This window comes from Gopherus evgoodei, chromosome 6 (assembly GCF_007399415.2).
Source record: "Gopherus evgoodei ecotype Sinaloan lineage chromosome 6, rGopEvg1_v1.p, whole genome shotgun sequence".
Classification (NCBI taxonomy): domain Eukaryota; kingdom Metazoa; phylum Chordata; order Testudines; family Testudinidae; genus Gopherus; species Gopherus evgoodei.
Window position 1 is genome coordinate 31,558,168 of NC_044327.1, and position 26,068 is coordinate 31,584,235.

Here is a 26,068-nt window from a genome sequence, read left to right on the forward strand (position 1 = left end):
CAATGATTTCTTTTTTATGTAAGTGTATTTTTCACCAGTGTGTTTTTTCTCTTTTGTTGTTGTTACCCCTGCACACCCTGCAAAATCATGACTATGATTGTAGCAAATATTCTTATATGCTTCAGCAAAGTGCTATTAAACACTTACCACCATTATTTTCAGACCAGATGTGGCAGGTGTCCATATCATTAAATAGAACATGTTAACTATCCATGACAACTAAGTGAGACTGACGTTTCAGTGTAACTGAGCCCTGAGATTGTCATACTTGGGTTGTTGCTTTTCACTTTCCATGGCGAGAGAGGCTGGAGTGGAACAGTTGTCACAGGCCCTTTGATGGTGAACTGGAAATAAACACACTCTGGTTAATTATCTAACAAGCAGCATTTGGGCTGCTGTCAAGATCTGTTCATTTTTAGGGACTTCATTTCCCCTTGCCAGCTGCTACTGTTGATACTTTTTCTTTCTTTTCTCAAGGCAATGACAGAAGTAGTGCAGAAGTCAGACTAAAATGAAAGAGAGCATTGAAAACAAAGCATAGTTAGTTAAATGTTGCAGAGATTTCAGTCTCCTGTAATTCAGCTGCCTTGGCTCCTTTTTTGGTAATTTAATTTTTCCTCTTAAATGGAAACTTTGACATTTATAATGCACCCATTATTGTAGTTCCTAGATACAAGGGTGGCTACCTTCCCAAAAATTTAGAAGGCATTAGTGATGGGATCAGTCCTTAATCAGTTTTATCTTGGCATAACATCCTCCTGTGCTGATCATGAGAGCTTCATGACTCTTGAAGTATGTGCTAGGCTCCCAGATTTATATCTTCAAAAAGTTACTGATTATTTTGAGGTGCCTCGATTTTTAGTTGCCAACTTGAGACATCTGAATGAGGCCTCATTTTCAGAAAGTACTGAGCAACCACCTCTGAAAATTAGATGCTTTTATGTTCTCTCAGCTCAGGCACCAAAATTGAGGCATCCAAAATCACGAATTGCCTTTTGAATGTGAATGGTACACTTTGAGCTGAGGGGGAGGAGTGGTTCCCAGCTCGAGGAGATGTACTTCTATTAGTTCTCTGTGACGTTACCTCCCATAAGGCTTTATGGAAATATGCTTAGAATGTGTTTTATGCTACATATGCCATGTAACATATCTCCATAAAGGTTATGATCTACTCAATGTATTAATCCTATTTGTATGCATGTATTATTTTTGTATTCAAAGTTATGAATGTTGGCTGTGTACTGGCTTGATTTCTAAATAACCTTAGAGCATTTGGTCAGTTCCTGGAGAAAGGAATGTTGAAATTAAGTACCTAATCAAGAAACACTTAAAGGACAATGGATCTTGGAATACTCCAATTCACATAAGAAGTCTACTTGAGGATGTTCAAGGTAGCATGTAAACAATGGATGTTACCTGTAAAAACTGAGAGTCATGCATGGACATGTGATTTGCCCAGGTGACTCCTAAACTCCATCTTGGAGCCGGACTTTGCGTAGGAGTGAGAAAGGGGTCTTCACCCACGGGAGAGTGTCTATTTAAACCCCTGGGGGACCCCTCCATTTTGTCTTCAGCTGGCTAAAGAGAGAGCGTCTCCACCCTACCCCACTCCCAGGATACTTGAAAGAAACTGAAACAAAGGACTGTGTGCAAGAGGTGTGAGTGCTTGCTGGACCCAGGCTAAAAGAAGATTAGCCTGTAAAAGGGAGCATTCTGGAACTGGTGAGTAACTTATCTGTATTCAGTTTGATTAGACGTAGATTTGTGTATTTTATTTTATTTTGCTTGATGACTTACTTTGTTTCATCTGTTACTACTTGGAACCACTGAAATGCTACTTTCTGTATTTAATAAAATCACTTTTTACTTATTAATTAACTCAGAGTATGTATTTAATACTTGGGGGAGCAAACAACTGTGCATATCTCTCTATCAGTGTTATAGAGGACGAACAATTTGAGTTTACTCTGCATAACCTTTATACAGGGTAAGATGGATTTATTTGGGCTTAGACCCCATTGGAAGTTGGGCATCTGAGTTTTAAAGACAGGAACACTTCTGTGAGCTGTTTTCAGGTAAACCTGCAGCTTTGGGGCAAGTAATTCAGACCCTGGGTCTTTGTTGGAGCAGATGAGAGTATCTGGTTCAGCAAGACAGGGTGCTGCAGTCCTGAGCTGGCAGGGAAAATGGGAGCAGAGATAGTTTTGGCACATCAGGTGGCAGCTCCCAAGAGGGTTTCTGTGATCCAACCCGTCACACTTTCATCTTGCTTGCATGCTAAAAACAGAATGTAGCTGCAGTAGCCTGGGCATCGCAAGGGACTAGCTGCCTCGAGTACATGCCTCACATCTCTGATGGGCATGTACTTGGGGCACCTATCTCAACTCTCACACTGCCTCAGCTACATTCTATTTGTAGCACATTAGCTCATTGCTCTCCTCAAGCTGGGAATCACGCCTCTAGCTTGGAGTCTAGACATACCCTTAGGCCAGCACTCTCCATGTTACCTTCATCCCCATCTAAAGACCTTTTGTGTGTAAGGTAGTTTAAATTTGAGTTTGTTGTTTAAAATCATCATTCTGTCATGGAGAAACAGCCTTTGCTCAGTGTAGTTTCAGCACCGTCCCTAAAGGAATGAAACGGCGAGCACAACAGGTATTCTAGTCAGTCAGGGCCATGCACTTATATGCATATATAGCCATCATGGTGCCAGCTACCAACATGCATGTGGTATGGGCTTGCAGGAGAATAGGTGCTTTAGAAAGTGAAGAGACATGCTGGCCCTGCCATGTGGAAAAATCTGAATTTGAGTCATTAGCTTGGTCCTTTCTCTCCAGGCCTGGAGCTTAGATCTTTCTGTTCTAAGCCTGTTGAGATTGGCAGCACTGCAGCAGCAATGTGTTTGTGTGACTCAATAGAATGAGTACTTTGTGCTGCTCAGAAGTGAGCGTTCTGTCTGTCTGCTGGAAGGTATAGCGCTGAAGAGCTCCACAGAGAGAGAGACATGTCACACGTTCCTTTTCTGGAAGGAAAGACGTTGCAATATTTAATGTTGAGGATTCCTGGGGAAGTTTTTCCTCAGAAAAAAAGAATTGGGAGATGCTTGAAAAGTGATAGCTCCAGGTGAGACCTGTTCTGTCAGGGTCATGATAGAGTCGGGAATGTTTCTGTTATCCCCTGCTGAGCTGGAAGAAGGTGCTCTGATTATTTTCCTCAGAAGGTATCTTTTCTTAATGAACTTAGTCATGTACAGAATGCTGTGTGAGCTGCAATGAGATATCTGTAATAAGCAGCAGTTTTAAGAATCTACAAAGAAAGGAACATAGGGTTGATTGTACTCTCATTGAAGTTGATGGCAAAGCTCCCAGGATTAGGCCATAGTCCCCTGAAGTAGTTGAGAATCTCATTCCTTTTACACACACTTATTCCGTTACAACATGGAGGTTAGACTGTGATACCATATTGCTTAATGATACAGCACAGGGAGTTTTATTAATGGCTTGGTGAACTGGGATCTCTAAGTCTGTGAGCTGTGGATGTAATTTGTTCCTCAAGAGGACAGGTTGCTTGTTGGACTGCAGCATCAGAAAGACTTGCATTGGCATTGTCTCTGTCAATAACGACATACTCCAGCAGGATCCACATTATCATCAGGACAGAAGACTGGCTCCTATCAACAAAAGAGCCCTGTGCTTAAACAGAAAGCGTGTATGCCCAAGAGAAAAGGGGACTCAGTGGTGATATCCAGATATGCCATAAATTCACCACCATTGACAAAGGATCACATTCAGTGTAATGTGAAACAAGGGCAAATTAAATGCTTTCACTATTCTAATACTTCACAGTCTGAGAGACCAGAGTGATACTGGAGGGCAGACTTTTTATATAACTTTCAACTTCTCAGGGCACATTGTTCTGAGGATGTTGGTGCAGAGTTGGCCTGACCATTTTGTAACATTGTGTTTTAATTTATACAGTCCTGTGCTAGATAATCCTTGAATCTTCTGCTGGAATATTTTCCTGCTCCTCTGGAAAACCTGGCATCTTTTTCCCCTCAAAAAGTTAAATGAGCTAAATATCCAAGGGAGGGACCTGCAGGATTCCTACAGAGGTAATCAGTAAATATTTCAGTAGGAATCTACTACAGTCAAGTTATTTTTTAAAAAAGTCACTTACATTCTCACTTGTCAACACTAGCTCTAACATTCAACCCACAGATTTTACTGAGTGGCCAAGGGATAAGGTCAGAAAATTATTTTTGCTCTGGCAAAATAGAGGCCACAGAACCAAACTGAAGCAAAATAAAGAGAGAAAACTGTGAACAAAGTGACCGAGTAAAAGAAAGGAAAAGAGTTAGTAAACATTACAGAAGCTTTTTTCTTCCACAGCAGTTTTTTCCTCTCATCCTCTGCTTATAAGCCACAGGGGAATGTTTCCTGTTTAAATGGTGCCTATTATAGAATGTGACAGCTTCTGGATTTCTTTTGTAACCAGAGAGCTAACAAGCTATGGTTTTCTATTCCCAGACTCTTGTGTCCTTGTCTGTGGACTAGCCCCAATGGGTAGGTTGGCTATGTTCTACAGTAACTCCTCACTTAAATTCGTCCAGGTTAATGTTTTCGTTGCCGATCAATTAGAGACCATGCTCGTTTAAAGTTTCACAATGCTCCCTTATAACATTGTTTGGCAACATTGCTTTGTCCACTGGAAGCCCCCCTGAATTCCCTGTGCAGCAGCCAACCAGCAGGCTATCAATTGCTGGCCAGGTCAGGTGTCCCTCTGCCGACTGCCCTGCCCTGTGCCTTGGAGCTGCTCCCGGGAGCCTCCTGCTAATGTCAGGGTGTCCCCTTCCCCCTGCTTCTGTATCTCATCTCCACAGAGTGTGTGTAGGGGGGAGGGAGACAGGACAGTGCTCAGGACTGAGGGAGCTTGCTGGCAGCAGCTGCTGTCACTAATTTCTGATCCACTTAAAAAGGCAATGTAATAGAGTGGGGTCAGTGTACTTAAAGGGGCAATGCATGGCTCTCTCTCACACAGGGTGTGTCTGTCTCTCTCTGCCATGCTGTTTCCACGCTTTCCATTTGTGCTGCCTTGTAGAGTGTGAGGCTACATTAACAACAATGTGTTAACCCTTGAGGGCTCATCCGAGTGCTAGTTCATTATTTAGCAGTAAGGCGTTCCTTGGGAAATATCCCACCTCTTCCACCCTTTGACTTCACCACCTCAGTCAAGCTTCACAATCATCATTGCACTATTAAATTGTTTGTTTAAAACTTTATTTTATATGTATGTATAGCCTGGTGAAAATAATTTCCCTGGGACCTAGGCCCCCCCATCCCCCATTTACATTAATTCTTATGGGGAAATTGGATTCACTTAACATTGTTTCACTTAAAGTAGCATTTTTCAGGAACATAACTACAATGTTAAGTGAGGAGTTACTGTACTAATAATGGTTGCACCTGAAAAGGCAATATTTTTCACATAGGAAGGGTCACCTCTGATAATTTTCATTTAAATCAAGGGTGGTTTCACAAGGATGCTACATCTTTTAAAGCTTCATTTCTCTTCACTGAGGATTGCTTAGTAAATGTGAAGCCTCTAAATATGGGGTAACTGGTAACAAAAGATGCATGATGGCCACCATGCCTCCCCTCTCTGACCACTGGGAATGTCTACAGTGTTTTTCCTACTACTATAACAGTAGCTGTTTTGTCTCCTGGGCTTTGATTCTGCAGCATGGTCTGCGTAGATGGACCCTGGCATCTGCATGCAGCCCCTTAAGGTCATAGTCTGGGCTTAACAAAGGATTAACAAATAATAGGTAGAAAGGCAGAGCAAACTTAGATTGTAAAATCTTTGGGTCAGGGACCATATTTTTGGTGGTGTAGCGGGGCGACTGCCCGTTCCAGCCCTGGAAGTGTTAAAGCCAGCCCTGGGAGAGGGCTGAGGCTGGGAAGGAAAGCCTGGGCTGATTGGGGAAGGCAGTAACAGCTGGGGCCATGCCCCAATCAGGCCCAGCTGGTCCAGATAAGAGGCCACGAGCTAGAAGCCCAAACACCCTCTCTCTCTCTCTGCTTGTAGAAAGAGAAGGACCTGGCTGTTAGGGAACTGAGCAGGGTACTGGAAGTGGAGCAGGGCTAGGGGAAGGCTAGAGAAGCTGGGGAGCTCCAGCCTTGAAAACTCCCAGGCTGCTGGCCTAGCTGAGGGCCTAAGGCAAGTACTGGGGTTGAAAAGGGGCATCCCAGCAATAGGCCAAGGCAGCAGGTCCAGACCCAACCTTGCCTATGATGAGTGGCTTACACTGCAGTCTGCCCCAATGCATGGGGGTAAGTTGGTGACTGGCAGTAGCCTAGGCAAGGTGGGGGTAGTGAGTGGGGGGTTCCCCTGAGCGGGGAGACCTGGAGAAACAGTGGGGGTATTGTCAGGGAGCAGCACCCACTGAAAGGGTTACCTGGGGTCCAGGAGGGACATGGGGGCCAGCGGTATCATGACACTGGCTGACAGGGGGTGCTCCGAAGGCTGGAAGCTAATTCCCTGAGACGACAAGCAAGAGGTGCCATCCGGTGAGTTTGTTCAGAGCCTACCACAATGGGATCCTGAGTCCATGACTTGGACTCTTAGGTGCAATTATAATACAAATAATGAATAATAATGATAATGACAGTGGAAGATGGCGAGAAATGTGGTAGCAATATTAAAATGCAATTCAGTTTTAAAAGGTAATTATAAAAATGATTTTGTGGGGTTCTGTGTTCGTTTTGCAAAAAATTCTATAGAAACTACTCAATTTACAAATCAAAAGTGTGTTGTCTTACTGCTAGCTCTGCAAAATCCACCTTGGAATCTGTATCACAAATGGGGTTCTTTCCTCCTTGAATGTCATCACCAGTAATAAATCATCTAAGACAAAGGCTCTGCAGGCCAAATTCAGCTCTCATACTTACTATATTAAGACTGCATTTTTTAAATATATTAAAAATATTGAGAGAGAATGCAAAAAGTACAAATGCAGAATGTAAGTGGTCTATATAGCTGCACTGCAGATACAGCAATGACCAGGAATATAAGGGCTACAACTCAGTGGTCCCATAACCCAGTAACAAACGTGGTATGAGTTTTCAGAGTAACTTGGACCGTAGTCCTATTTCATAAATAGACTAAAGTTCAAGGGCACATAATATGTCAGTCTGATTATAAAACGTGGTTAAGGTACAAATTGAACCCACGGGCCAGTTCCTCAGCTGTTTGTAAGTGGTCACAGCTTCATTGACTTCAGCTGAGCTATGACAACTTACACAAATCAAGTCTTTGGTGCCTTATTTGTAACCAGCTAAGGGCTAACAGTGTTGCTAACGGGGTCTTACCTGTTTGTATTTGTAGTGTAGACGGGGCCTTTGGAAAGGAGATTTATTTATAATTGGCTAGATTTGCAAGCTTACTTTTAGCATATTATTTCCTGCCCAAGATTTCTCAGTGCTGAAAAGAAATTATTACAAAAACTTCGTACTCCAGGACATTTTTAGGCAGGCAGGATTCAACCAGAACACGTCATTGCTGGTGGAGTTTTATTCCTGGAAAAGACTGCTAAGCAGAGCCAGAGTTCATGTCCACCAGGGCAACACACACTCAGCTCCAAGTCCTCTTCTCAGACCTTGGTATCTTTAAGCTGCACAAAAGCAGTTTGCTCTAGGGTGACTAGACAGCAAGTGTCAAAAACTAGGACGGGGTGGGGGCCCTATGTATGAGAGAGCCCCAAATATCGGGACTGTCTCTCTAAAATCGAGACATTTGGTTACCCTAGTTAGCTCAGTGGCCTTCCTTTGTCATGTTGTCTTGTAAAAATATGTTTATGTATGTAGCTAAATGTCAGGAGTAGCCCAACTCCTCCAACTTATTTTGCTGTCAGTTCAGTCAAGTATGGTGGTGGGAGGGAATCCAACACAGCATGAAGTATGGGACTTCAGCCTAAAACGCAGTATTGAATCTTTAACTCTGAGCAGAGCCATTGTGCTGCATCCAGAGAACAATATAGTCTGAGCCAACTGAGGCTGAGCTGTTATTGTTCTGGATTTTTCTTGTTGGGCTATTTCTTTACTAAACCCAAAAGGAGAGTTAAAAGTCAGCTCCACTAAGGGTGTGCACTGTCAGAAGATGACACACTTGGTAACATCTGTTGTGCAGAGAGCAAACACTATTGTTGATCTAACTGGTAATTTCCCCAGCGTTGTATGGTGTGCAAAGTGTATAATATAAGGAAGATGACAGCTAAAGTCTGGGGTGCCTCCAAGGCTTGACATGATGTATTCAATCACCTCATACTATTAAATGTACTACAGACATAAGCACCATAGAAATGCCTATAAAACTAAATAAGGGCCTGATCCAAAATCCACTGACGTAATAATGGCCTTTGTGTTGATTTCAGTGGGTTTGGGATCAGGCCCAAAATGAATGTCATGATTGCTACTTGTGACACTTTATGCTGTAGCATATTGCAGTGCACAGATTGTCTCAGCACTGTGATAGTGCATTGAAGGGATTAGAAACTCCAAGAATTCCAACTTCCTATCTGGGTGGAATAAGGCAGGTTTTCTTTTCCCCACCCTTTGCAAAATGGGCAGGGATTTCCAAGGCCACACTGAGGATTCAGGGGGCCTGGGGCAAAGCAATTTCAGGGGCCCCTTCCATTAAAAAAAAGTTGCAATACTATAGAATACTATATTCTCGTAGGGGACCCTGCGAGGCCCGAGGCAAATTGCCCCACTTGCTTCCCCCTCCCCCCAGCAGCCCTGGGAAAAATAAACATTTTAAAATGTTCTGCATCTTGGCACAAACTCAGTTTTGAGAGAATTTCTTTTCAAGTCACCTTTACAAGGTATCACTGGTTCTCAGCATCAGCTAACGCTAAAAGGCACTGAAGCTCATTAAAAGGGTTGCACAAATATTTTCTGTCAAAACTTTTTTTGGATTGAAAACTAGAGGTTTTTAAAAAGCAGAGAAAAATCACGGACAATATCTGCTTTCCTTCAAAATTTGTTGTGGTTTTTCTAATTGAAAAGCTGAAATTAGTCTGCCAAAACCTAAACATGGTTTGGGGTTTCAGAAGTGTGTGGCCAAATATTTGCTACTTGCTGTGTTTTTGTTTAAAGAAACAATAAAAAAAAATCTGCTTAAAAAAATCCAAAGCTTTTGAACCACCTCAACTTGTGACCAAACGCCTGATCCCATCCAGTTAGAGATTTTTCCAGGTTTCTGATATCTGCTGGCTTCCTTGACAACATATCTGTCTCCATAACTTTGGGTTCATTTAGCTTAGAACATAAGAATGGCCATAATGGGTCAGACCAAAGGTCCATACTGCCCAGTATCCTGTCTACCAACAGTGGCCAATGCCAAGTGCCCCAGAGGGAGTGAACCTAACAGGTAATGATCAAGTGATCTCTCTCCTGCCATCCATCTCCACCCTCTGACAAACAGAGGCTAGGGGCACCATTCCTTACCCATCCTGGCTAATAGCCATTAATGGACTTAACCTCCATGAATGTATCTGTTTCCTAGAGACTGGCTCCACGGGGTCCCTCACAAACTGGAGATGGTTACTGTGAGTTTGTCTTTAGTACAGCTTATGTACATACTCCACGAACTGAGCATTTGAGCTTGTTCCAGAAAATGTTGTGAAAACTGAAATGCTCAAAATAGCACATGCATGTGAATGGACACAGGGTGCTAAAATTAAATTAACCCAGGGTTCTCAAACTGAGGGTCGGGACCCCTCAGCGAGTCACAAGGTTATTACTGGGGATTGTGAGCTGTCAGCCTCCACCTCAAACCCTGCTTTGCCGCCAGCATTTATAATAGTGTTAAATATATTTTAAAAAGTGTTTTTAATTTATAAGGGGGGGGTGTCACACTCAGGTTTGCTATGTGAAAGGGATCACCAGTACAAAAGTTTTGAGAACCACTGAATTTAACCCCTCTGGAGCCTTGGGGAATGCAGGGGAGGAGGGGCCTCCCTTGATAGGGTTGGGAAGGAGATAGGTGGTGTAGGATATTGCTCTTCTCATGTGGTCCCTACCCCATGGAAAAGATAACAGCTTGGCTCTTTGTGTTAAATAGCTGTCTGCAAGCCTCAAACTGCTGAATGAGCTTTAGGGTAGGGAAGGCTGTGCGTCTCCAAACAGCCTGGCCCTGGCCCCATCCGACTCCCATCCACTTCCTGCCCCCTGACTGCCCCCCCTCAGAATTCCTGACCCATTCTCTTCCTTGTCCCCTCACTGCCCCCCGCAGAATGCCCACGATCCAACCTCCTATTCCCTGTCCCCTGACTGCCCCACCCCGAACCTCTGTCCCCTGACTGTCCCCGGGACTCCCTGCCCCTTATCCAACCACCCTGGCCCCCTTACCATGCTGCTTACCCCCATCTCCCCACTCTCCCGAAGCCTCAGCGCGCCACATACAGGAGCAGCCCTGGACAGTGCTGCAGCAGCCTGACTCCAGTGGGGCCTGAGCTCCCACTGCTCAGCCCAGAGCTCACAGCCCACCCCCTTATCACACGGCTCCAAGCAGGGAGGAGCTTAGGTCACTCGTGGGTCTCCCCTGCCTCTCCCCTCTCTTGGAGCCTCAGAGTGCCACGTCCAGGAGCTGCCCTGGCCCCTGGACAGTGCTGCAGCAGCATGGCTCCGGTGGGACCAGAGCTTGCAGCCCCCCCCCCCTTACCATGCAGTTCTGAGCAGGAGGAGCTCAGGCCCCACTGGAGCCATGCCACTTTAGCTCTGTCCAGGGCTGCTCTTGGACACGGCGCACTGAGGCACCAGTGGATGGGGGAAGGCAGAGATGGGGCCGGAGCATTCTTGTGGGGGCCCCTGCGGGGCATGGGGCAAATTGCCCCATTTGCCCTCCCGCCCTTCCCCCCGGGCAGTCTTGGGGATTTCATCTCCTTATATTCCATATTCTCTTGAGATCTATGAAGGTCAGGACTCAAGTAAATCAAAAAGCAGAATTTCCATCCAAGGGAAATTCCAATTTTTTGACATTTGTTTTATTTGTTGATTAAAAGTGGAAATTTCAAAACTTTTTGTGGAATGAAAATCATGCAATTTTGTCATTCAGAAATGTCAAACTTTTTTGTTTAAAGTCATGGTGACATTAATCTCTGTCCACCTGAGCAGCCGCAGTGCCTTAGGGGAGTTGTACATCAAGTGTCTCATGGCCCCATTCTCCCTCATGGAGCAAACTCTGGCCATAGTACATCTCCAGTGGTACACTTTTCAGTAGTTAGTCCTGACTACAGATGGTTGGAATGCCTTGGCAATACTTCATAACCATTTCAACCCAACTGAACCTGGACTCGATGGCAGAAGGATTTCTCTAAGAGTTGTGCTCCTATGAATGCCCTGAACCTCTTCTCTGGAATTGATTCACATCACAGAGATGGACAAGGAAGAGTGCTGACTGAGTGAGCGTTGCATTCCTCATTGATTCTGTGCAGGCTTCTGGGGATACACTGCCATGGACAGTGGTCATATCCATATCCTTGCTCTCACCCTCTTTCTGGTCTTGATCTTTGCAGAGGACTTTGTGAGGTCCTAGGGAGGTGAAAATAATGTTACAGAACTGCCATGTCCCTACCCCAGCTCCACCAGAACTGGATTCCCTCTGCTAGTGGAGGAAGATGAGAGATCTATACTCAGACAAGTTGCTTCAGCCTCCTTAGGTATTTCAGGAACTCTGTGGTTTTTTAGGTTGACTTACCATATTCAAGTACAGTCCCAACTTGTACAGTTCTTTCCTGTAAACTCCACAAAAGGATTTTCTACATCTTTTCTCATCCTAAAGAATCACCAGTCTCATTACAAACTGTGCAGAAATCATTGCTTCTCATTCCCCCACACCCCAAGCCACCTCACTTAAATACAGATGCTTCTGGGGAATGGAACGTGGCAGCCATTTAAGAGATAATACATCTGTTTTCCCAGGCTTTTCCTGGAGCCGAGAGGGGGTTAAGAATGAATTGAAGGGAATTTTTTTTGTGGGGGGGGGAGAAAAGAGGGGAGATTTTTAATTTTGGTCCAGTTGTTGTCTTGTAAGGAACAATCGGTCCAGTTCATCTGTTATAGGGATTTTTTTATTATAATCTGTACAGGGGCCCAGAGTGTTGGATAGGGATATTTTAAATACATTGACATAAATAACTTAGAGTACAACAAAACTGGGCAGCAATTTAGGAGAAGAACTGAAGAAAAATACTGTGTCCAGTTAAAGCTGCAGAGGAACTTACTCAGGCAGAATATAATGATCTAAACTAGAATTTGGCCAGGAGAAGAGGTTAACACTTTTGATCTTGTATACAGTCCCATAGGATTTTTAGTGATCACAAGCGATTAGAGAGTGCTGTTTTGTCCCATTTAAAATACAGCATTTCCAGCAGAAAAGTGCCTTCCTAGGGCAATGACTCCATACCGTCTCAAAAAGAATATTGAATCACAAACACAACTACCTCCAGCACCTGAGGTTTTCCTTGGCAGTTTTCCATCCAAGTACTGACCTGGTCCAACATTGCTCAATTTATAAATGAGATATAAGAAGATCACAGCCGGAGGTGATACGATTGTTGATGAGTCACATGCAAAGTTATGAAGGCTCAAGGGGATAAAAGTTGATGTTGAAATTGGATAGATGGAACAGAATCTGTTTTTATATCCAGGCCCTTTCACACCGAAGGAGTTTAGATGTGTTTTACAGTATGAGGTATGCGTGGGCACATTTAGATTTGCATTCCATTGTGGAGCATACCTTTAAGTTGTTGTATGGTGCCAGGATCTAGGAAGGGGAAATGCCTGCAGTTCCTCTGGCATCAGGATTTTCAACAGGAGTCTTTTTGCTTAGTATGTAAGTGTGGGCTATAATCCAGCTCCATGCAAAAACATTTGTCATACAGTTGTATCAATCTGATTTCATATCCTAGTGTCCTAATATGAGGGCAAAAAAAAAAAAGCCAATTATAGCCTGACTGATCAGTTGTAATTCACACTTTTTTGTTGTTTCAGTGCAAGCCTGTGTATGTGTATTTATTTCAGAATAAAAGTGTCCATACACAGAATTTGCACAGAAATAACTGGTTTTAATTGGCACTTTTTGTTTAGTTATTTTTGTGCAAATATGTGTGTAGACAAGGCCTTGAACATATGGTCAAGATTGACACTGTAAAATTAGGTCTATTATGGCTCTACCCACAGGATTCATAAACATATATATGCAGGAGCTTCAAATGGAATAAGTAGTTTCGAGCCAGGTTAGAAGTAACTATAAACTTGATTATTTCACCTTTATCTGACATAGTTACAAAGCTGAACAGTGTCTCTTTATATCTTGGCAGTTTTTGTGCATGTATATCAGATCAAAAATGTTTAACATTTACCCCGTGGCCTTTGTTGGCTTCTGTAGAGTCATTATGACCTAACACATAAGTATAGTATGCCAAATAGAACAGGGTTGAAGTGAGTGAAATCAAAGAAATTGTCTGCTTCCATCCAGTCTAAATTTGACCCCATCATGTTTTAAAATGTCTACACAGTGTGTTGATGTGACCAACATTAATTCCAGGAGCTTTCATTGTACAGAGAGTAATGTCATTATTACCATGACATTTCAGGCTGTTCACTCAGACCAGTAAGGGGTTCTGCCACCATCTGACCCGTAACCCTGGGTGCCTCTGTGCTGTGCGGTGTTAGTTCATTGCCCTGGCACCAGTAGCCTCTTTGCAGCACAATGGCCTCAGCCTAGCTTCCATCAGCCTGGTTACTCCTGCCAGGGTGACACCAACAGCGCTTCTGGTCCTGATCCCCCCACAAACCATCTACCCTGCAGCGTCCAGTGCCTCTCACAGGTTACTCACAGAAGGTATTAAGTTTACTGTCTCCAAAGAGGCAGAGTGCACCAGCCTGTTTGTGTAGCTGAGGACTTCACCCCTCAGTTTAGTATACAGCACTGAGATGGTTTTGTAATAAAACTAAGAATATGTTCATTAACAAAGAACATATATTTAAGTTATAAGTGGAACAGAAAACAGTTATGGTTACAAGTCAAACAAAACATTCTTTCTAGTGACTAAAACTTAATTTCAGCACTTCATAATCTTTATCTAAGCAGATTTCTCACCTATAGTCCATTCCAGCTATTCTTTGTTGTTAGGTTAAGAGGATCCACTTTTCATGATCTCATAGAACACTGCTCATCCTTTGTCCCCTATCATGGATGCCAAAATGGCTTTCTGCCTTTCTTCCATTTCAAGAATCTAGAAGGCTTCTTGAAGGTGCAAGCTCCATCCCCTGTGATTGTTCAGAGATCTTTCTCATACTCAATTAGCTTCATGGCTATGTAGATTGTTTTTCATTGTCCTCTCAGATGTTACCTGACTCAGTTTATAGTGAATATGCAGGAAGACAGGCAAAACAGCATTTCTTTGTTTAGGACAGGCTGTGTGTATGCCCTTCTTGCAAAACACCTTCTGAGAACATATTTCCATTACACATCTCTAATTCTTTATACACCTCCCATATATATTTTTGACCAGCAAGTTACTAATTTGCATATGATACCTAATCTGACACCTTTTAGATACAGATTGACAAGAGCGTGTTGGGGCAATGAGTGTGTCAGGCCTGATGTGAGTTATGGTATGGTGTGCCCTCTGCCAGTTGGCATTGAGGGACTTCCTGGATCACAGTTACTACACAATTTACTTTTTTTTTTTTTTTTTTTTTTTTTTTTTTTTTAAAGAGAGAGAAAGAAAGAGAGAAACTTAACCACTAAAATGTTAATATTAAGTCATAACATTAAACAGGTTCCACATTTTTCCCAGGAGAGCATAAAGGGGGAGCAGACAAAAATAATGGGAACACCCCTTGTTTCAGCAAAGCCCAGCAGAACACAAACAACCGTATGCACGGCACGTATAACTCAGGGACTCGTGTCCAAAAACCCATTTGCATGCACCATTATTTTTGTGCTCAGTAATCCAATTTGCACATATATATGTGGGTTTTTATGAGCCCAGCTGATGAGCATACATTTTTTACAGCTGCACCTGTTGTAATCGCCTTCTAAAATTTGGCACTTTGGATTTAACTGAAGCCCACAGAAGCATGCAGATTTAGAATTAAGGTTAACACTTTATTCATAAGTCACTACTGTTTACATGTATTCTAAATTTGGCCTGAAGTCTTAGCACAAACACTATAGAGAAGAATTTTATGTACAAACCTGGTCCATGGCTGGCTTTGAAAGCCAGAGTGCTAGGAGGCCTTTTATGCTTATTTAATATGTGTAATATGGACTTGCTTATTTTCTTGGCTTTAAAACAATGTTGGGTGAAACTCCATAATTTCAGGTCCAGGATCAGTTCAGAAAAAAGGCCAAATTCATCCCTGGCTTAAAAAAGTTTAAACCCTATTTACTTCAGTGGGCACTACAAGTTGTTTAGAAGTTTACATCTGGATATAGGAGCCCAGTTTGTTCACCCAAGTTTAAAATTTTTTAACTAAAATGATTTGCCCAAAGAGAGACAGCCTTTTGCAGAGCTGGGAATAGAATCCAGATCTCCTGGCTCTCAGACCTTTGTTTTAACCATTCTTCCCCTCCTTCATCAAATCCTTAACATTATCCAAATGCTGGCTTTGATTGTGTGGAATGGGATTATTGTCAAATGTAGTTAAAACCACATGGTTTTCCCAACTGCATATCAGGTAAGACACTACTGGGATCACAGCAGAGCTTTTTAGTTATCTGTTCTGTATGTGTCTATCAATCTAACTAGAATCATTTATTTTTCTTTACAAACCTTTTAAAAACGTTGTCTCTGATAGGATACTTACCAAGAAGCAATCACAAGACCCTAAAAAAATCAACATGCTTTTTCTTTCTCTGAACTGCAAAAACCATTTAGTGCAGACCTGCTGAGTATCTAGCTCCTGAGTTCAGTTCAAGCTCTCAGCCAGATTCATTCAGACTCTTTCATTGCTAATGTACTTTATGGCCCTCTGGAGATGATGTGAGAGAAATTTGGCAGTAATTAGTTGCAGAGATGTATCCAGCAGGCAGTAGGTGCTCAGTTTGAACTGCACATCTTTCTTTCTTGTCAGATCGTTGGTTGTGATCACCAGCTGGGAAGCACTGTCAAGGAAGATAACTGTGGGGTCTGCAATGGCGATGGGTCCACCTGCCGGCTGGTTCGAGGCCAGTATAAATCCCAGCTCTCAGCAAATAAACGTAAGCTGTTGACTTTAACCTCAAAGGGTAGAACAGGCCCTCTGAACTGAAAATGGTGATGAGGTGTCAGAGGGACAAGTAGGCGGGTAAAATGGCAACTTTCCTCTTCTTAGTGAAGTACACAAGCTTCTTAAGGGCTAGATTGTTCCCAGGCGTTAAGCCATGCAGGGGAATAAGGTAGTCAGGCCATGTCGTCATCCCCATCCGCAAGCACCCCTTCTTGGCTAAGTAAGAACTGTTCAGATTGTGGTGCTGTCTGCAGAGGGAAGAGAGTGGGAAAGCAGGGACTTGTGCCCGTTACTCCCCCTTTCAGGGTAGTGGGTGGGGAATGGGAAGAGAGTTGGCTCCACTCACTACTCAGGTTAGCTGGTTGGGCACATAGCCTGGAGTGTGTTGCATCCTGAATATGGGTGAAGTAGTAACTTATGCCACTCCACCAGTGCCAGAGGGAGCAGGGGAGGAATTGTCATGTCTTTCTGCAGCACATTTCTACACCAGAGCTCCTCTTGGGATGGTGCAGCTATGCTGCTGTTTATGCTATAAGTTGAATCTAACCCTAAGGGAGCTCATGCTTTTCCCCACAATACCTGCACCTGCTTTACTCTTTCAGTGAGTTCTATTGGAGTTACATGGGCCAGGTCTATATTTTTATAATTCTTTTTTTTTTAATGTTGCATGGTGCATGATCTCAACATTTCAAATAACACTAATTTCCCATGAGGGTGTGTATGTACATTTGTGGATTCCTGTTGGATATCTTGCTCTTTATATTTGCATTTGGTTTCTGTGGGGAACAATGAGAGGTGTTTGTTTGCAGAACATTTTGCTCTGACAGAGAATAACTTGTTGAGCAGGGAGCACAGCACACACCACTCATTAGCACATCGCCCTTCTGCATCTTAATGTGCTAGTTGAGGTGGGAGGGAGAGGGCTGAAACCTTCTGCTGTACAGAAGAGGGAAAGGAATCATCTGTGGAAGGAGTTGGCATTGTTGAGGTAGGACTGTGTATGGCAGAGCTGAGGGAATAATTCATACCAAAGCAAGGAGTGGAATCTCGCCTCTGAAATGTTCATGAGCAGATTGCACAGTCCTCAGACTTGAAATCACTTCTGAATGTCTTTACAAATGTATTTTAAGAATAGCTCATTTTTATTATCATTTATTTGTACTGTAGTAATACCTAAAGGCCCCCATCAAGGACCAGGACACTGTTAACACTGTACAGACACATAACTAAAAGGTAGTCCCTGATCCAAAGAGCTTGCAATTAAGTATAAGACAAGAAACAACAGGCAGAAACACATACATGGCGGTGAGTTACCAGGTAACCTCCCTCCATATCATTCAGCATCCACCAAACATCTGACAAGAAAAACCAGGTTAACAAATTCTGTTAGAGCCCAATTCCCCTCTCAGATATACTTGTGTAACTTCCAGAGGTACAAACTGGAGTCATGCATAGAACTGAGGGGATAATTGATTTAACCAGCATTTGCAGATATTTTCAGTGGCCCCAAAACTGAGCTTTTCAACAAATTTATTATTTGACCAAAAATTTCACCCAGTGCAAGTCATGCATGCCTGTCTGAAGGCAGAATTGGACTCTTAGACCTTGATCCTGCAAACGCTTAAGCACATGGATAACTTTATTCATCTGAATAGCCCCACTGAAGTTAGTAGGACTAATTCCAAGAGTAAAATGTATGCATATACTCAAGTGTTCACAGGATCAGGGTTTAGTCTGTCCTCTGGGATGGGTGCTGAGTTTTGAGTAGTGGCCAATTTAATCTCAGGCCTTCTCTTTAAAAAGAATTGCTTGACCCAGGAAGGACACATTTCTTTTCTCATGCGTCTTTCCTGTGTCCTCCAGGGAAAGCTCTGAGGGCAGCAATAAGACTTTTGAGCCATGTTGTTACGTGAGATAGGAAGAATCAGTAGGCGGCATATGTGAAGCAGGTGGCTAGAAGTCATCGTAGGTGTCCCCTGAGCATGTGTATGATTTTATTACCCTTGATGTACATTGGAACATTTACAAACACACATTTCTCAGGCTGTGCTGGAGGAATTGGGCAGTGGCTTTTTTCTGGTCTGCCAAGAGTTGCTGGAAATTGTTTATTTTCTCAAAACGATCCCAAACGTGCTGTTGTGCTCATCACACTGAATTCATTTTCTCTTAGTGCTTGTATCCAGCTCTGTTCTCCACACTGTTTATACCATGCAGATGGGTGGAGAAAGGACAGTGCCAGAAAGGGAAGAAGTTCACAGAGCTTTAAAACAGTTAGCACTTGCTACAGAAATGACTTCCTCAGCATTTATTGGGATGGTATATCTGTGCCAAAGGCATCAGCAATTGAAATGCAGCAGGGTAGGAAAAGATGTGTCCTTGATTTCCCTCCTGCATTTTTCTACAGCAGAAACACCTGTGCTGATGCCCTTTTTCACCCATTAAGATAATTAAAAGATTTTGGTACAGAAGAGCCCATTCATTCTTCAGGTCCTGAAGAAGAATACTGTATAGTTGGAATGCTTGTACCTTTCACCAACAGAGGTTGGTCCAATAAAAGATATTACTTTATATACCTTGTCTTTCTCACATACTTCAAATGTAGTTACAGCTCCCCCATCCCAATACAATGCTACTAAACAATGGGAGGGGGTAATTATTTTTCTGATTCTGCCCTTAAGCATGAGTATTGTTGATAGGACTGCACAGACTTTTTTTAATCAAAATTCAAAGCCAGGAGAATTGATCTGACTTTGGATTTCTATGCATGCTCTTGAAACATCAAGACTTGGGTGGATCATGGACTTTTGTATCCCCTCCACAATTCCTCTGTCTCTCTTCACCCATTAGACCAGGGCTCCCTCTTCACAATACCTTTATATATCTTCTGAGGAAGGAGCCAGAGGCCTCATATTCTTCCCCTCTCTCTCTCCATTCAGCTTCATAGGGCTGCCAGCTGACCCTCTTCTCTCCATATTGTTTGTTTGAGGGTTCAGTCACCAGGTGTTCTCCCACTCCCACCATGTCTCTTCTTGGGGATGAGGGAGGAAGCCTCAAGAAATGGCCCTACTGTCTTGCTGCTGCATGTCTCTTGCTGCTGCATGTCTCTTCTTGGGGATGAGGGAGGAAGCCCCAAGAAATGGCCCTACTGTCTTGCTGCTGCTTTGCATAAGCTGAGACTTTCCAGGATGTGCTATGATAATAAGGAATCCCCTGGAGAGATGCCATTTCACAAAGAGTGTGCTATGATTTCACATGGAGAATAAGCAACAAGAGCAGGTGAATTATATCCCTAGTAATAAAATGGAGAGAGAAAGAATGCAAAGAAGTTATGCGATATAAGCTGGGTGGTCTTCAAACAATAATATTTTCCAATTGTTCCATGGCACATTTAGTAGGTCTTTAATTTGAAGACTGTGTTCAAGGTATCCTGACACTAATCACAGTTTTCAAAATCTGCTGGGACAATTTTCTCTATTTTCTTCAGCACAAAACTCATAAAACAAAGGGAACCCTGTCAGTGTGAGCTACTGAACAGTAAGTTTTCTAATACAGTTGGGGAGGTCTAGTGATTTTTTTAAAATATAACATTTGTAAAGGGAATATTAACGTTTTTGGAAACATGACACTATATTCTGTTTTCTGAAACCCACTCAGAAAACTGGATAAGCAGGGAAACTATATGTCATAGTCATGAACCTCATGCAAGAAAATATACTTATGCTGCTGGGTTCCTTAAACATTATTGTAACAAGAGTAATGGAAATCTGTTAATACACAGTGAAGCAGGTAAGAATCTATAGCTGGTCAAATAATTGAACAAGACCCTATGGGTAAAAATGAAAGAAATTTGTGTTTGCTGTCATGAATGATACCAGACACACACATGCAGGATACATTACAAAACACAGTTGACCATTTTAACTTCAATTTTCTAAAAGTCTCTGAGGACACCTGAAGCCTTGGATTATTTTGGGTTAGGGTAATAGAGAAAATTATCCCAGCAGATTTTGAAAACTAACTAGCTTCTGGAAAACCTGAACACAATCTTCAAATCCTCTGGGCTGCTCTCTCGGTTATAGACACTAGCCAGCTTCACCAAGTCTAGCTGGCTTTGCAGCTTCTCTTCTGCAAAGTGTAGGAGCTCCATGAGACTGAGCTTTAGCCCTGCAGAGCCTAAGGGTTCTGTACAATTGTTTTGCAGAAGACATCAGTCCAGTACTGTTGGATCCCAGCTCAGACTTGTGCTGTTCTAGGATCTAGTCCTAGAGTATTTGTGAGAGCTTTTGGGCAATAGTTTCAGCAAACCCCTAGGGACATATCCAAACCTTGGATAAGAAAGTGTTCTAGTTAACCAGGCTTTGGATAATCCAGTTTTAATTGAATGAACTTACTATTGTTACTGTATAAAAGAATCCCTGTCTTTTCCTCCTCCGGCTTTCTACTCCACCTCTCCTCGCCATGCACTACATCTACTGTCAGCTCTTATTTGGCCACTGTTCCACAAAAACACACTGGCATCAGCTAATAAAAGATCTTTTAGGACATCAGCAGGGAAGCTTGCTGAACTTTTTCCCAGCTCTGACAGTCCTAAATTGATTATGGCTTAATGGCTCCCAAATATTTTCCCTAGGAAGAAAGCTTTCTTTAGTGATATTCCGACCAATCATAAATGGAAGCTGTATCTTCTATTCAGGGTTTCACTCATGCTATGAAAGCTGCACTGGGCCAAAAAAGGGAACAGTTTTGTGGTGTCTGGACCAGATGAGATTTACAGCCTATTGATCAGGCAGCTAGATAGAAAGTATTGTAAATACTGAACTGGTCTTACACCTACAAGTCTAGACGGTGACATGACTCAGTGAACTGAGTTACAAGACTTTTAACTTGGCTTATAAACAGACTCCATAACTATACACTGAATTTGACACAGGTGCTAATATCTGGTCATCAGAGGGTCATACAGTAGTGTGGACACGGAATCACTTTTTGCAAGAGAATAAGGGTGGGGAATCATGGGGGGCGGACCCCTTTTAAGGCAGAGTTGAGCACATTGAGGGCTAAAATGGAGAGTTTGTCTTTGCTTGCACTTTCCATGACCTATGAATAAACAGAGACTTTCTATTTTCAGCACTCTCAGTCCATTAACTTTTATGAACATACATTTGTACTAAAAACGTTCATAGATGTAGTTTTAAAAGCTCCATCAACCTTTTTTCCCCACTGTCTGCAACATTTTAAATATATCTACCAAGAACCCAAAGCTTTCCTTTATGGGAAATCATTGTGAGGCAGTGTCATACCGTGGATAACTTTTTGGCTGTTATGATTATGAATAAAACAGAAGAGAGAACAGAGCACGTCATCTTCCTGAGCCTGCAGACAGACATAATAGTTCTAAGAGATGTTTGAACTGCCCTAGTCATCAAAACAGGGTGTTGATTCTGAACCACAATAATGACAGTTAAAATGTTGACCTTGTTAACTATTTCATGATTGGTTGTTTTTAATAGAAATGCTCATCATTCTAGGATCCAGGGTTGGGCCTGAGTACTGTAAATCTTTTTATTTTCCTTGCCCATGTCTGACCACTGTTCAGAAAGTCCCGGTGACAGTTCAGAGCTTCCGATGAAAGCTAGCCTCTTAGTGGCTGTGTTGCTTTCATGTGCCAAAATAGCACCCTGCTGCTTTCAAAGCAAGACCTCATAGCTCCTAGTCGAAGGGAGTCACATGATTCAACCATGGAATTATTTTTATTGGGGGTTGAAGGGAACATTCCCATTCACATTTCAGCTTTGAGGGGGGCAACACTGTTGTGATTCCTGTCCCCCAACTGTCAGCATCAAGTTCGAGAGGAGGGAAGGAGACAGGAAGCAGAAAGAGGAGGAGGGAACAGCCTGAGGCTGCTACTGAGTGTAGCTGAGCACTCTCCTGTGTGCCTGGCTTAGCAGATGATTAGAAGGAAGGTGGGGAATCTGCTGCCTGGAGCCACAACACTCTCCCTTCCTGTACCTCTGCAGAGCACCAAGATGCTATTGAGATAGTTGGTTCTTTAGCATCATTGATCTAACAGTAGCATGTAAACTGCAGGAGAGAGCAGATTAGTGACTACTACCTTGGACTCATTAAGGGCGCAAACTGGCTTTCACCGTGGCAAAGCTCCTAGTGACTTCAGTGGTGCAGGATCAGGCCCCAAGAGCCAGTTTGTGTTGCAGGTCTAATGGGCACGTGTACTACCATGGCTTTTTGTGGGTGGTATGGAAAGGAACGCACAATTATACCACCATAGTAGGGACATGCCTTAGTAGGGTGTGCTGTGAGACAGGAAGGCGTTACAGAGTTTAGCTGGGAGATCACGTGGCATGCTAAGGCATGTGGAAGGGAAAGGGTTTTGGGAGTTCAGCTGGGAGAGGATCATGTGGCATGTGAACAAACAGGGAGTTCTAGAGTTCAGTGTTTTAACTTTTTCCTTTGAACATTTGAATATTTTTATACTTCCCTAATTCAGCACAAATATATATGCCAAAATAATTTGGAAGAGTAAGATATGCTTTGTTTTAATTGGAGGCTGGGTGAAATAAAAAGCTGTCAGTCCCTCTTTAGACACTTGAGTAATAGTGGAGTATAAATAAAATCAGTAGGTCAGAATGTGAATGTCCCTTTAAGATGACTTCTGTTTTAAAAAAAAATCCCACTGACTGCAGAGATACTGAGGAGGTTAGAGGACAAGTTTCCCTGCTGCTGACCTTTGCCTTTTGTCATGACTTGGGAGGGCGGTGGCAGCAGAAGAGTTACGGTACCAAAAGCTTGGCTTTTAATTTTCCCGTGAACAGCTCTTTCAGTGCTTGGTTGGAGATAGGAGGGTTTCCTTTGCTTACTGACTCAATGCATTTTTGCATTTCTCTGCAGCGGAAGATACTGTTGTTGCTGTTCCCTATGGAAGTAGGCACGTTCGTCTAGTGTTGAAAGGACCTGATCACTTACGTAAGTAGAAAAAGCCAGTGTGGTGTTGCTTTATAAGAACCTTGGTATCCTCTGGTGTTTTATTTACAACAGGAATGTCTGGTTTCTTTCTCTCAAATCACTGATTTCAACACGGGACAGAATCCTGCCTTGGGGTCTCTGGACAATCCCGGTGAAATCAGTGGACTTGCACATGCATCTGAGAGTAGAATGAGGCCAGAGGCTCAGAATCTTTCTCTCTCTCCACAATTTTTCAACCATTTCTGTGTATTCATCTTTTGGCTGACTCATTCGATGCCAAACTTCTGTTTAAAAAAAAAAGAAATCCCACTGACTGCAGTGATACAGAGAAGGTTAGAGAACAAGCTTCCCTGCTGCTGAGCTCTGTCATCAAACTGCTCATGAGTTTAGCACATGCTTCTGTTTGTATGCAAATCTCTTGCTCTTTTTATCCAGGATGAGAAGAATAAAAAGGATACACATGTGTAGAGCCAAATGTTGCAGTTAAGGAGTCACCCTGCCCCAGAGGGGATGAGCCCACTGACTAGACTAACCCTTTCATGATTGCAACATCTGCAGCTGTTGTGGCAGGAGTGGTAGAGGGGATGGTGGCCCTGCTTCCTCCCTGCACCTTTTGGAGTGCCATGTACCCCAGAGTGTGCAAGCAGAGAACATTCTCTGCACTCAGAACACAGCTTTGACCGGTCTGTGGGAAAGGACACAGGGCAGGGCAGTAAAGCTCTTTGCACTCTTCCCCTCTCTTTCATACCTATGCAGTAGCCAGCCACCTCCTGCCTCTTTTTCAGCAGTGGCACTGAAGATAGATCAAAATGGAAGTGAGCTGAATATGCTGCCCATGCATTTATAGAAGGAAATGCTGCAGTATTTTCTAACAATAGCCCCAAACACTCAAAGTGGTGTAACTGGTAAGATGTAGCATATGGGGCAATTACAAAATACTGTAGTGGTTTTTTTCCCGTAAGTGTGGATACAACTTTCTGACAGCATAGACCCCAGTAAGAGACAGCAAGCCATATGTCAACCTTAACAGAGCACTAGTAATAGCAGAGTTGAAATGCATAGGCAATCACGCCAAAGTGCTTGCATCCTGGTACAATGGAAAGGGTGTGTTTGGAAATCCCAGTATATGATCTGCTATTTGTGCTGAGACAGCAGTAGTTACTTAATAATCTTTTTATAGCTGTTTAGATTTAGAGCTGTGAATAATGACCAGCAAATTACAGGTTATAAACTAGAACAAAAAATACATAACTTTTTTTTAAAAGTTCAAGTCCTCTGAAATGCATAATTTTTAAGTGGGCCGTTGGGTTTTCCTGGCCTGCTCTAGTGTAGTTGTTGTTCCTTTCCCTGTAAATGACTTCCCCTCTTCCCTTGCTCCTGCCTTCTCTCCTAGCATACATGCTCTTTCCCAACCTAGCAAACTTTTTCAATAGAATTAAACTGTGAGAGGAAATAAAGCTAGAATTAAGCCAAGAGAGGAAATTTTTAGAAGTAAGAGAGAAAAGATCAATCCAGGATCTTTTTTTATTTTGGAATGAGATGTTGCCTCAGCGAAGATTTGAGACAGTGGGGCACAGATGAAGTCACTAGGTTGAGATCTGGATTTGGATCACTTGGCACAATGCCACTCATTCAAATTTGTCCTGACCAATCCCCCCCTCCACCCTTCCCCGTCATGATGGAGGGGCATCCAGGCCAAACCTGCGTGGCTCTGTGACCCTTTGTACAAGGCTGCAACGCCAATCAGTTTTGCTCAGTTCCAATGGCAGCCACACAAATCTGGTGGTTGTCCCCTCACCCACCCGAGAGGCACTGAGTGCATATTGGTTAATTTTGGCCTGGTTTTCCCTTACTATTTATTACACTCCAGCCCCATGGTATTATTATTTTGTCACTGTCACATTCTTGCCTCCTCTGGCTAGTCTTTTTTGTGGTTATCAGATTTGGAAACCAAGACTCTACAAGGTGTGAAGGGTGAAAACAGCCTCAGCTCCACAGGCTCCTTCCTGGTGGACAATTCTAGCATCGACTTCCAGAAGTTTCCGGACAAGGAGATACTGAGAATATCTGGGCCTCTCAGTGCAGACTTCACAGTCAAGGTGAGGTGGCTCAAACATGGCTTTGTAAAAACAAAAACCCAAAGTGAAACCAGGTTGGTACAGCAGAAAAACCACAGGGATCTTTCCTAGACAGCATCCTTTGTCAGGAAATGTTTATATCTAGGGCTTAGAGAAGGCTATTTCCTGCACCCTCTCTGAATTTCTTGATAAATAGATTATAAAAGTTTCACTGGAAGCTCTTTGGGAAGGAGACTGAGTTTATGGAGAGGAACACACATGCCATGTGTGTCTTACACAGAAAAGATGGACTAATGGCAAGAGAGGGCAGATTACTTTCCTTGGATGCTGTCTAGTATAAACTGAAAGCCAAGCAGCTTACTTATTTTGTGACATGAAAAAAATAAGAAGACCGAGGGCGCGAGTTTTCACTTCATTATGCTGTTTGTATACCATTTTAGCCCCACTGAAAGTGTAAAATGGATGTAATAGAGTAGAGAACTAGGCTCCAAGACTCCAAGGTAACCAGGATGGCTTTGGTCGAGAAGCCATTGTATTGTTTGGAGGTTCTGTTTTGTGTTGCACTGGCAATAAGAATCGAGTTGTTTCCTCCCATTAGTGCTTTTCTGTTCTTCCAGGTAATACAAAACACACTGCTGGAAGCAATGCACACATTCTGTAGGAAAAACGCGCACACAAAACTGAACATTTGGGGATTACAATAAAATAAAATCTTTTTTTCAGTAGGTCAGA

General features: G+C 42.9%; 1 protein-coding gene across 4 annotated transcripts in view; it reads left to right on the top strand.

Moving 5' to 3' along the window:
- ADAMTSL1 (ADAMTS like 1) overlaps window positions 1–26,068 on the top strand; it is a 692,925-nt gene that overhangs the window by 490,917 nt on the left and 175,940 nt on the right. For all 4 annotated transcript variants that reach the window (XM_030566852.1, XM_030566853.1, XM_030566854.1 and 1 more), the window contains 3 exons: window positions 16,143–16,269; window positions 23,184–23,258; window positions 25,200–25,357. In XM_030566852.1, the coding sequence (XP_030422712.1) occupies window positions 16,143–16,269; window positions 23,184–23,258; window positions 25,200–25,357 (360 nt within the window). The remainder of the gene's footprint in view (window positions 1–16,142; window positions 16,270–23,183; window positions 23,259–25,199; window positions 25,358–26,068) is intronic.